Source organism: Pipra filicauda, unplaced genomic scaffold (assembly GCF_003945595.2).
Source record: "Pipra filicauda isolate LSUMZ 115617 unplaced genomic scaffold, ASM394559v2 scaffold11_size5308982_pilon, whole genome shotgun sequence".
NCBI lineage: Eukaryota > Metazoa > Chordata > Aves > Passeriformes > Pipridae > Pipra > Pipra filicauda.
The window spans coordinates 5070006-5082988 of record NW_024103652.1 but is presented as its reverse complement, the minus strand read 5'-3'; the positions used below and the strand labels follow the sequence as shown (position 1 = coordinate 5082988).

General features: G+C 39.0%; 1 protein-coding gene across 1 annotated transcript in view; it reads left to right on the top strand.

Moving 5' to 3' along the window:
* Nucleotides 1–12983, top strand: part of DGKQ (diacylglycerol kinase theta) — a 95361-nt gene that overhangs the window by 33724 nt on the left and 48654 nt on the right. Inside the window, exons 3-6 of the mRNA XM_027748065.2 lie at nt 1040–1139; nt 6229–6314; nt 7011–7136; nt 8515–8668. Coding sequence (XP_027603866.1) covers nt 1040–1139; nt 6229–6314; nt 7011–7136; nt 8515–8668 — 466 coding nt within the window. The remainder of the gene's footprint in view (nt 1–1039; nt 1140–6228; nt 6315–7010; nt 7137–8514; nt 8669–12983) is intronic.

The window sequence follows — 12983 nt, the reverse complement described above, 5'->3', positions numbered from 1 at the left end:
CAGCTTTTACTGGAAATATTTTTTTTTTTGGTGATGCAAGAATTAGAAGACAAGTCTGATGTGTTTGTCATAGCAAGAAGGGCCTGTGAGATGTGTAATACTAAATACCTAAATCATGGCAACCTCCTATGGAACTCATTTGGATTCTAGGACTTTAAACATGCCATTAGGTTCCATCCTTCTAATGTGAATGTCAGTTTAACAAAGCTGTGCATCTTGTAGGAAGAAGTCTCTAGAACAATTATAAAGCTTAAGGATGTTTCTTAGTCTTCATTTTTCTTCTCTTCTTCTGTAGTTCTTTTGGTACTGTCATCTTCATTATTAATCACTAAGCAAGAAAAAACCCCTGCATTTTCAGATAAGTGAAATACCTTTGCTAAAGCTATTGATACAGCTCTTGAAAGAGGGTATTGTAATGTGTCATCTTGCATCTACAGTCAACAGGAACCTCCGTATGGATGTACTTAGGAGCTGGATCTCTGTACCATTCAGCCTTTGAAGTTTTGGATGGGGTGGGGCAAGACCAATCAACGCCTTTGTCCTGATCAGCCAGTTGGCTGAGCTGTACTGGGAGAAGAGGTGAAAGGCATGTGGAGAGTACTGAACCGTGGCAACACTGAGATTTTAAAAACTGTCTCGAGTGTGCCTTTAGGGTATTTTGTTTGCCGTTGCAACTGTTACTCTTTAATTGTCCTTGATTCAATTGAGAATACTTAGGAGAAGAAATGTGTTTGCAGGTAAGTCCCAAAGGAAGCCTTTGGATTCATGTTGCTGTGAATCATCAAGGAGCTGATCAGCACTGAAAAATATATACAACACATATTAATTCCCAAGGATTTAAAAAACAGTTAAGGTATTTAAAATATATTTTAAGTATGATTTCTTTTAAAGGATGATTTGCCTGTGCATTTATTCTTGTGCTTAGTTAAGTCTGTATTGTATATACTGCCCCATGTTGCAAGATAAAGCAGCTTCTGTGAATTTTACTGACACTTCGGAAGTTGAAGTTGATGATGTCTTATGCATTCTTCACTGGCAGGTTCCAGTTGCACACTGTTTTGGGCCTCCAGGACATTACAAAAGAAAGTTTTGCACTGTGTGCAGGAAGTCACTGGAGTCACCTGCCTTTCGATGTGAAGGTAACTTAAACCCTCCTTGTAACAGCCGTCTGTGTGTTCTCCAGTGACAGTGCACTTTCCTTACACTGCATACCTCCAGGGTGTGTGGGTATACACACACATGCTCTTGCAGCATTTGAGAAGTTTCTGGTTTGTTTATTATCTGTTCATTGATCGTGAAAACTTCAGGTTAAGGAATAATAAATCAGTCACCTTGAATAAAAGCACGAACTCTGTCAAACCTGTACGCTCTTTTCATCTTTCCTCCGACTTACTTTGATTAAGTCTGTGGTGGTGATGGTGTGCAATGAATGCATGCCTGAGATGTGCAAAGGGTGAGAAGCTATTATAACAAAAGACTCGTCCTGTTGAGGTAATTTATTTCTGTTTCCAGTGGAAGCTTTTGATACAGGGAATCATCAGGTATTCATGTTTCTAGAAAAGAATGTAGAATTTCCTGTGTTACTAGTTTCAAATATCTGTTACTTATAATGAGGATGAGATACCTTCAATGGAAAGATATTTGAAAATATTATTTGTCAAAATAGTACTGCTCTGAGTGTTCTGACTTGGATTCTCTGAAAAAACAGTAATTAAAGAAATCACCCAAACACTAGAATTTTTATTTGAAATACATATTGGCATGAGTACTTGACTGATTTTTGATGTAGAGTAGCTCCTTAGTTCTCTCTTGTCTCCTTTGTCTTAAATGTCTATTAGTTGTTCTTCGGTTGATGTTGTGAGGTTAAATAGAATTAAGTATTTTAAAGGAATATTACATGTGAACTGTTTAAAAAAAAAAGAGTCTAATGAGTGAAGAACCAATTCTGCAGGGGATTGAAGTGCCTTCAAAATAGCTTTTATGCTAAAGATAATGTCTTATTTAATATGGTTTTCTCTGTGTATTTGTAGGGGAAACATTCCTCTTTGATCAGGGTATTTAGACTTATAATGGTGCACTATTTCTGTTTCTGCTTTTGTCTGCTGAGTTGCAAAATGAAACCAAATTATGTTCTTCTGACTAGTGGGAATTTGTCACTTAATATAGTTACCACAGTGAGTTGGGTGGTTTGGTGGAATGGTCAAAGAGATACAGAGAATTTTCTGGTCATCTGTCTTAATAAGACTCAGAACTTGTGTGGCATGAGATAGAAAATTTGAAAAATTTTGCCAGCTATACCCTCTTAACTGTTGAAAATAGCTTCTGTTTAGTGAGCAGTTTTAGTTCAAGCTTTCTAAATTTTTCTTTTTATGTTCTTGCTTTCTCAGTTCTACTGTATTAGCATTGTATCCATTTGTCATGGTTTAACCCCAGCAGGTAACCAAGCCCCACACAGACACTCACTCACTCCCCCACCAGCAGGATCAGGGAGGGAATCGGGAGGGTAACAGCTAGAGAGCAAATGGGATGAGATAAAGCCAGATTAATAAGGAAACCAAAAGCCACACACACGAGCAAAGCAGAACAAGGAATTAATTCACTGCTTCCCATGAGCAGGCAGGTGTTATCCATCTCCAGGAGAGCAGGGCCCCATCAGGTGTAATGGTTACTGGGTTCATTGAAGGTTCTGAATTGTGTTCCTCAAATATATTAAACAGTTTTCTTATTTTGTGTGGTGTGACTTGTTTTGTATTCCTTTTTCCAAATACCAACAAGGCTACAGCTTGTTTCTCTGATACTTTTCTAAGTGTATCTTAAAAGGGACAGTTGAAGTTCATAAAATGAACAAGATTCTTCCTTTACTCTTCAAAATGCTTTTGGAATTTGTTTTAGAAGTCAACTGTTTTGAGCTGTAGAGCTTTTAAATCCAGATGAGGAAGTTGAACTTTCTTCCAGTTTTTTGCTTACTTCTAATGGCTTAGCTTAATATTACAAGTCTACTCTTGGTTATGATGTTCTCATCTGATACTGAAATTAAGAACTTTTCCTGGACTCTTAATCATAATGAATATAAAACAAATTTTCCTGGAAGGAAATTGAAAGTTTTCAGGCAAATATTAAATGCTGAGGGTGCACAGGAGGTCATCTGTTCTCAGAAATGAGCATTCATGTATATTAACCCCTGGTGAGATAAGTACATGCAGTTCATTGGCAAAAAATTACAATAGTTGGACTCCACATTTTGCTGACAACTACTAATTGCTTTGGATAGCTATTTTTACTACCAGAATTCTGGTATCAGTTGAACTTGGACTCGTGATGGTGAGAGTTGCTCTCCCTTTTCTTTCTGAGAAGGGCTGGAAAGTAAGAAAGAGAAATAGGAGTAACCCAAACATTTTTTTTAGTGTTGAATCCTTTACAAAAGTTTCTTATTAAGCATTGACCAGGAGCAGCAGATTTACTGGAGAAGGAGGCAGCTAACATTTTAAACATTCTTCTTCCAAGTTTATGTATCTGAAATTAATCAGCTTGGGTTTTTTGGCAATCATAGAGAAATCTACTTTCCTGACTAGCTTGAACAGAAGATCATCATTCTGAGTTAAAGAACTATGAAAGGGCTGATAAAGATGAATTTTCTTTTTGTAGGGCCTCTGATTTGACTTTATTTTTACATTCAAAAACTGCATCTTTCCCATAGCAGGATAGCTGGGGAAGGGATTAACTCCTGAGACATTCTTGCCATTCACGTGAACACATTTCTTATTAGTTCTGAGTTTAGATTGGTGTTAGGAGCAACAGATGTGAATTAAACTAAGGGTAAAAACCCCTCTGTCTTCTTAGAGAGCATAGCAAAGGAAAGAGTGTGCATGAGCTAGCAGGCTTTTGTTAGTTCCTTGAAGCTGTAACTTGGTCTACAGATACTTTTACCATTACCAAGGATATGACTCAAAGCATCTAGCTTGCCTGCTAGTTGAACTGGCAAAATGGTAAAATATTTCTGTTATATCTAACGGGAATATATGGAGAAATGTGAGTGAAGGAGGGACTGTCACGGCTTATGTGGAAGTTCTTGAGTGCAGCGAAGACACGCGATATGGGCAGCTGTACATGAAAGTTTGTGGTTGAGTTGGTCAAGAGTCTGCTTCGGTGTGGTGGTAAATTATGATCTTCTGTGGTCTTAGAAAAAGACAGTATTAGTTGTGATCACCTTTTCTAGAGTCCAGAGAGTGATTTCAAAATAACATATTATTCTCTACTTTATTTAATACTGTTTTCAAGGTATTTTCAAATAATGTGGTTAATGTGTGCAGTTGCTGTCTTCCAATCTTCAGGTTATAGTTTTCATATTTTTTTAATATACTTGGAGAAATAACCTGTTTGACCAGTATAGAAAAATATTTTAAGAATTTGATGCTTGTCTCTTGCTTTCATTTACTTAATGAAAAATCAGATGCCTTCCCTGAACACTTGTATACACAAGTATTTACAAATCACCTACAGGAGAATCTTTCTTATCCATCTCTGTCTACGAGGTCCATAAAGAACCTTCCTAACTCTGGCAGTAATGAAGCTTTGTATTGAGATCTTTTAGTAGTATTTTTTTTTTAGTAAGTCGTCCTTTGCGGCATAGCTGCAGATTCTTTTATTTCACATCTGATATTTCCAGTCAGCTTTTAGATAATTAAATTATTTTAAAACCAAAACTTGCCTAAACCTTTATAAGATTCTCTGAAACTTCTTCCACCTACAGTGTCTGTGGGAACAAGCTGAGTCACCCTGCACCTGCATTTAGTTAATCGGAATCAAAAGGGAGGATCGACCTTGGCTAAGTGCTTTGAAAGAGAGAATGCTGTGTTTCTCAAAGTTGAAAACCACTTTGAACGGTCTGCATGGTGGCATGTGTTTTTCTCTCGTGGCTGAGCACAGCCACCATGTGATGTGAGGTGGATGTGTGGGATTGAGGCACTGGTTTAGGACAATCCTGGGAATTCCGGTTAACTAAAAGAAAAACACCAGATGCTGTTTACGAGGGGATTTGAATAAAATGGGAACACCGAAAAATGATCAGTGGACAAGTCCCGAAATCGAACTCTGTGTGTGTGCAGTTCCATTTTCTTTCAGCTCCCATAGTATCTAACATGTATTTTGGAAGACAATGTTAAGCTTACTTAGGAGAGTGCTCTGAAAAAATTATTTCCTTTCCATGACAATGAAACAGTGATTAAATGGTGATTACAGACATACTTTGGACAATTATCTGCGATTAATATACCCGTTTATTTGGGTCATGTCTAAAATTGAATGCATTGAGCATCATCTGTCAATAAAAAGGATGTATTTCCTCCGTAAAACATGCTTTCTGGCTGTTGCAGTCTCCCTGGGATTGACATTCTCCAGTCATTCTGCATGTTCTGATGTCATCTCACTTCACAAACACAGCAAGTCCGTGCTGGTGCAGACGTGCCGTGTGGGTCCATGGCTGATCTCACCTCTGACGTGTCTCCCGTGGACCATGGCTGTGAGCAGGAGAGGTGGCTACAGCCTTCCTGCTCTTTTGGCGCCATGCCCCTTGCTTTGCTGGGGCTGGTACTAAAACATACCTTGTCTTTTGTTTCCTTGTGCTCCTAACAGCTCCAGGAGTGGAGAGCAGAAAAGCATCTGCTGCTTTGAACTCTTTCATCAAGTGCTTGCCTGCTCTGCAGCAGGGCTTGGAAAAGGCTTTCTAAAGGGAGTGGAATATTGATTCAGGAAGACCATTGTATTGTAGTCAGGACTTGATGATATTTGGATGCAGAAAGATAATTCTGTTAATGCTTCTATCATTTGGTGGTTTTTTGGATTTGGTTAAACCAAAGTAGTCTTCAGGCACAATTATATTGGAGTAGGCAGCAGTTCCTGTGGAACTGCAAGACAAAGCCAAGCAGTTGTACAAATTTAACTTGCTGTATTGGAGGAAACATGACAAGTGCTTCTTAATGTGCAAAATTAGCTCAGCCTTTCCTTATACTTGCTACATCTTTTTAACACAGAGCAAGTGGAGCAACACACAGGACAATGCTGATAAACTATCTTTTCTGAATGTAAAGAGTGTGAAGGAGTGAAAGTATGGTATGAAAAAGTGGAGGAGTATTGGAGGGATGGAGGCCATGAGGGAGGGAGGGAGGAGGGAGATGCGGAAAACCCTGTGGTTTCCAGCCTAAGGAAGTTTTCTTGTTTTTATGCTTTTAGTTTGTGAGCTACATGTGCACACAGACTGTATCCTGTTTGCTTGCAGTGACTGCCGACAGTGCCACCAGGATGGGCACCTGGACCACGTAAGTGCAGATGCCTCTGCAGGGCAAGGTGGTCATGCATTTTTGGTGTGAAAACCTGGACTAGAGGAGGGGGAGTCTTTCACATGCTGCCAGTCATCAATGCACTTTTATTGGCACGCAAAGGAAATGTATGCTTTCAGAATGTCTCACAGACAGCGAAATGAACTTAAATGCCGATATATTCGCGATGCTTTTGAACCCTTGCTGAAAGGTCTGTGCAATACATACAATGTCCCAATTAAAAATTTTTTAAAAATTAAACATCTTCTATTAAAATTTGCATTGCAGAAGCTGGCATGGAACTCTTTTTTCCTCTGTGTGTTGAGCTGTTGGCTGCACTGCATCCCTGGCAAACATTATCTTGTCCTGCAGTCTGACCAAGGCAAAACTGCCTAGTTTCTTACCTTCCTACAGTAACATACTGCAAAATTCTGATATTTCAGGATTTTTTTTAAAGGATTTTTTTTTTAGTGGCCTAGGAAGAAAAAACACTGTGATAAGCTTCTGATAGTGTCAACAAACTTCTTTTGGCAAAATGTGAGATTGTTCAGATTCCTATTTATCTTGAGAAAAACTTAATGTTCTAGTCTGTGTTACTGTTTCTTCAGAGCTGTTTGAATTGCTGATTTTAAACTTGGATTGAAGATGCTTCTGTATCCATTTGATGTAATGCTAAGTCATGATGTGTTCCCTCAGGATACTTACCACCACCACTGGAGAGAGGGAAATCTTTCTTCAAGTGCTCGTTGTGAAGTTTGCAAAAAAACCTGTGGGTCTTCTGAGGTGCTCTCTGGCATGAGATGTGAATGGTGTGGCATCCTGGTATGTCGTGCTGCTGCATATATTTGTGGGAACCATATATATAGGTGCCTGTGCTTGTTTAAACACTTGATACAATTTATTTGTACACTGTATAAATATATTTTATGTACACTTTGTAAATACACTTAATTTATCTAAATATGTATATTTATGTGTTAGATGGAAAATCTTCCTCACAGTCATTTTAATGAGCAACTCTCAAAGTTGCAGTTAAGCTTTATGTAAATCCAGTGGAAGTAAAATTTAGCAGGGACTAATCAATATGAATTTGTGCTTAGAAGCCTGAAGCCACTTTTTCTGTGTTAAATTAGAATTTCTTTCAAGTCATGTAAATTCTGCAAGGTCAAAGAAGAGACTTACCATTCAAATATGTTTACTCATATTTCGGTATAGAATAGGTCTTAGCCTGTGTGGTTGGGATTTTTTTAAGTTGTCAGTATCAGTTTCTGTGTTTTTCCGTTCATATGACACCTATTTCCTGTGCAAGGTGATGGTGCACTTCAATAATCTTCATGGAAGCCACAGGTTTTCACATACTGATACACAGTGTGCTGTGTAGATAACAATTGGCCCGTCCACTTAATGCCACCTCATGTTAAAATATGACGAAAGTGCAAAGTAACACCTGATGAGGTGGGAACTGAAAAGTATGTGTACTATATCATTAATTTGACACTTAATGCAAGATGAGGTAGTCTATGTAATAATAATTTAAAATAAAACTCTGAGGTTATTCAGTATTTCAGGTATGATTTGAATATTTTTTTTCATGTTGTGGGGTTTGTATTTTAATCTGGTTCATAATTTCCGAGGTGGGAGGGGCTGTCTTTGAGAAGAATCTAAGAAATGTAACATGCTGTATGGCCATAGATACAAAGGTAAGTGTATTCAATAGTGGCAGAAGATCTTGCAGCAGTATAAAGGCAGAAACCAGCCAGTCGTATTTTGGAATAAAACTTAAAACACTGTTATCTCTGAATCTGCAAGTGAGTTAAGAGGATACTGCTATTCAATTTAACCTGTGCACCTTTCCCATTTGCCCCAGTAAATATATGGAATGGAAGATTCAGAGTTTGAGACCAAAACTTTAAACTTCTCCACGTTGCTGTATAAAAACCTTCCGTTTTTGATAGACCAGGTTTGTGATCCTTGAAAGTTCTTCACATATTAAGGCTTCCCACTGTTGGTTATATAAAAACTGAAATGAACAAATGAAAATCTAGGGTGAAAAAACGAGCCATTCATTTCATGAAAGTGATTAACGAAAGATCTATATATGTCCTGACCTGAGTTATGCGATTCCAGTCATATTTTGTTATAAACAGATTTGCTTTCTTTGCGTATCACTTGAGTTCTTAACTGATGCTGTTATTTATAGGCTCATGCTGCTTGCTACATAATTGTCACACCGGAATGTACCTTTGGAAGATTAAGGAATATGATTCTTCCTCCAAGTTGTGTGCAATTATTTTCTCGCAACTTCAGCAAATTGCACTGTTTCCGAATATCGGAAAATTTGCAAACCGAATCAGGTAAAAATTTCAACGTTGAGTGCAACTAATTGATGAGTATATTTAACCTAGTGTTGTAATTCACTGAAGCATATTATTGCTAATTTTTACTGGCTTTTGTGGCAATACTATAACTTCTTGCTATTTATGGGACAGGTTAGAGGGTTTGAAATGCACGCTGTGTGCAGAAAGGAGAAACTTCTCTTTACTGGTGCAGGGCAATTTGTTAACTGTTCTTGAAACACTAAGTGCACAGAAAGTGAAAAGCTGAAATCAAAAAATTTGTGGTGTGTTATCGTTGCTACACTTGTTTGTCATATCATGCATACGGATATTTTGACTTGTCTCTTGAATTAAGCATCTGTCCCTTTAAGATCTTTGTGCTGAAATGAAACCATGTGTCTAGCCGGGGTAATGTTCTGCTGCCATCTAGAGTGAATGTTGAACAGCTCTTTAAGAACGAGAGAATTCTTTTTTAAGTATTTTCCAGTTACTGAAGTATTTTCCAATTTATATTTTGGTTATTATGCTCTAGTAAAGCCTTTTTTTTTAGTGCCTAAATACAATAGGAAAGGAAATAAAAGGTAGGCAAAATAATAGCTCACGAAAATTAAATATTTTCGACCGCACTTTTCTCAACCTGACAGGTTGCTCTTGAACTTTCTGCTTGGAACACGTAGGTTTGGTTTTGGGCAGGGGAGCTGGTTGCTAGGAAGAGCCATGTGTTCTCATGTGCAGAAGCTATAGCAGGAGTCCTGTTTCTGCATAAACTGCATGACCCTGGGTCTGCGTGACCCAGATACACTGAATGGACCTACAAAAGTGCCCAGGCAGAGAGGAGGCGTTAGCTTGCTTTTGTGGATTGTTTTTTTTTCAGTGACTTATTTTTCTTGTTAGTGAATTTGCTTGCTAGTGGGAGAAGGTGAAGTACAGCACCCGCTTCAAAGTCATGGAATTTTAATGCTTCCAGCATAAGAAATAACAGAAATTAAACAGTCTGGATGGGCTTGATTTTGCTGGAAGACTCGTTTTGAACTTTGATTCAGGTCTATTGTTAGATATTTCGCAAGTGTCCCAAAACTTAAGTGACAATAGAGATGTGTTATTATTACTAACAAAAGTTAATCACAAACCTCTTAGATAGTCTTTTGGTATGATTTTTCTGATGTTAACTAAGTTTATCTTTTAAACAGTGGTATGCTCTTTTAATATGTCAGAATTAAGCTTTCTCACTTTTTAATTTTTAAAGCACCTCTTAGTAACAGTTTAATACAGAGCTTCTTGAGTGAAAGAACCCAAGTTATAGCAGCACCTTCTAGTCCCTTTCTTCAGTATTTTAAGTGATGGAAGAAGGTTTTCCATTTCAGGACTTAAGCTACATGCTAAGTATGTGAGATTATGTTATCTATATTCAAGGCTTTTTAAAGTAATAATATTTTTTGTACTTCTTTAGCCAAAATGTGTGTCTTGTAATTTGAATTGAGAGAATGCAGCCATTAACTGGTGGTCAGAAGCAGACACACAGAGATGGAGAAGTATTCACTAACTTAATTTGTGCCATTTCCAGTGATTTAGTATGATACGAAGGAAAAAAAAAAACAACAAAGCAAATAAAACCCACCATATTTGGAAAGCCAGAATGCATTTTTATAATCCTCACCCTGCATATAACACAGCAACACCCTGAAAAATCTCTTTTGTAGCACGAGATCTCTTCTCTGTGGCCTGTGAGAATTTCTGCCCCTTGGGCTCAGCTCCCTGTCATCCAGTGGGCAGCAGCCTCCCAGTAGGGAGCAGCTGCTGATACCTGAGGGAGCAGGGGCCGAGCCATGTGGATGCTCCCCTTTCCTCCTGCTGCTGATCCATGGTACACACGTGAATTTGGTGGCTGCCCCCAGCACTTGACATCTTCCTTTTTATCATGGTCAGTGGGCCACAGCTGTTACTCAGCACAAGGCATGAAGAGTAATATTTGTGGTGTGGTACCTACCTTGCAGTCTGCTGTGCATAAAGTGTTTTGTTCTGTTTTTCCTTGCCTGATGATGGTATGTGATGCTTGGTTTAGCACCTAGGTCCTGAAGGTGCAGGTAGTGGTCTGGTGTCTTCACATGTGACTCCTTTTACACCATTCACGTCCTACTGAGCCTTGCTGGAGTTTTGCCATTCTCAGTCATCTGCTGGAAATCTGTCTGAAAGTGTCTGCAGGTCCCCACCAAAAGCACCAAATACAATCGCTATATGGTCTTTTTCTCTGCCCAGATTCTTCCTCAAAGGTGGAGCCAAGAATTGTCTTAAACTAATTCTCACATCATCTGTGTCAAGGAAACTCAGTGCTCTGGCCTCGTGGTCCTTCTTGTTGCCCATGTTCACAGAACAAACCTGCATTTTCTTCCAAAAACCCTCTAGCTCCTGGCATGTGCTGAGTTAGTGAGATGTATCATGAGTCCGGCAGCTCCCTAACACTCTGTTAGGATGTGTTTGGTGCTCTTTTGAGCACAAAGCAGCTCAGGACAGCTGTCCCAGGAATTGCTGCTGCTTCTCCAAGTGAAGGCATAGGCTCTGGGTGGCAAATCACAGATCTCAAAGATTGTGTACCTGTTAGGGATGTTTCAGGAGAGCAAAGTGCTCCTCTGTTGGAGAATAATTAGCACTTCTGTGGGACCTGTTGTGGAAGCACACTTGTTCAGAAGTTCTCACGTTCAGAAGGGGCATGCTCGGAGGGTGCTCTTCTATTGCCACAGCTGACAAAGGACATCACTCAGATTATCCTGAAAAGACCAGTCTGAGGTACCAAACAAGTGTTGGCAGTTGCCTGGATGAGTTAAGTGCTACAGGCATAGCTCTTCCCACGATGGTGTTCAGGAAGTGCCAGTTGCCTTGTCCCATACATCACATACATCATCCTTGACCTGCTGGGGACCATTTGTCCAGATTGCCTTTGCCACTGCATAAATGCTGAGCCTCATGTCCGGCATCTCTATGCTTTTCAAAACTCTTGAACTACCAGGGGAAGCAATGGTAGAGTAGTTATCTCCCCTTCCTACATCTGACTCCCATCTCAACGAATTTCAAAATAAGTCATTGAACTTCACTGGAATAGTTTCAAGATGCTGTTAGTATACATATCCCTACTATCCTGATTGAATGAGAAAGAGTAACAAAACATGTCAGCTTCTTCCCATCTAAACTGAGAAGAGGGTTGGGAGCAATCAGGAGCAGTGATTTCTTATTGTTGTATTTACTTACTCTTTTTTTAACCTGGCTTTGTCTGAAGTGAAATTCAAGAGGGCATTCAGCTTCCTTTTATTTCAGGTTATTTCAAGCCCATACTGTCTAAATTTCTCTCCAATTTGAAACTTGATCTGTTTGTCAGCTGTAACAGGGAAAGTATTTCAACACTTCTTTTCTATTTTAAAAGCCCCAGCCCAAAAGCGTTATTGTTGGTCTTTCTTGCAGTCACTTAAAGCAATACATAAATGTTCAGTAAGTTACCTGGTGTCAGGACTCCTGCCTAGCAACCTTCTTGACATGCTGTGATTCTGGTTCTTTGAAGCCTGCTGTGGTGTTTTGACTTCCCCAGTACCTCTTTTGCTCTGAAGATCTGTCTTTACTGATTTGATTTTATTATTTCATTCTTGTTTTGTGCTTTGATTTCCTGCTTTCTCCCTCAGCTGCAAGGCATAGTTTTTTTAAGGGTGTTGCCTGCCTTATATCTTTTGAGAGCTTTGCCTGCATCCGAATCAAGACTGACTGGGAGTTTCAGTGGGTGTGGGTAATACCATTATATGATAAGCACACCAAGTTGACTTGTGTTGTATGCTACTGCTACCCTTAGAGAAGAAAAACTGATAATGTTTGGATTTGCACTGGCCTTCTTGTATGGCCCTGAGTGTCAGGAATGAGAATGTAGTCAGCTTGTTACCTTCAGAAGCAGATGTTCATAGCATTTACTTTAATCTTAGCATTTTATGTGTAATTTTACAGGGCGCATTATTAGCTGACAAGTTAGCTCCCAGCTTTCAGTGAGAGTGATGAGCTGCTGTCAAAGTCCTCTTCTGGAGAGCAGCAATTTCTTCCTCTTTGTGTGTCTGCAGATTTATTTTTCAGTTGTGGAAATTACTTACACCTGTATTTCTGACTGTAAGGCTATTGCTGCAGTTCCTGGATTGATTTGGTGATTGAAAACTTAATGGAAACCATATATACTTCAGTCATAGATAAACATTGCAGCTTTAGAAAGGGATGCAATGCAGTAGTTGCAATATTAAAGCTAATCGTAGAAGGATCTCAGGTATGCCTTCACTGTAGTTACATGGCAATGCAGATTTGGGTTTTT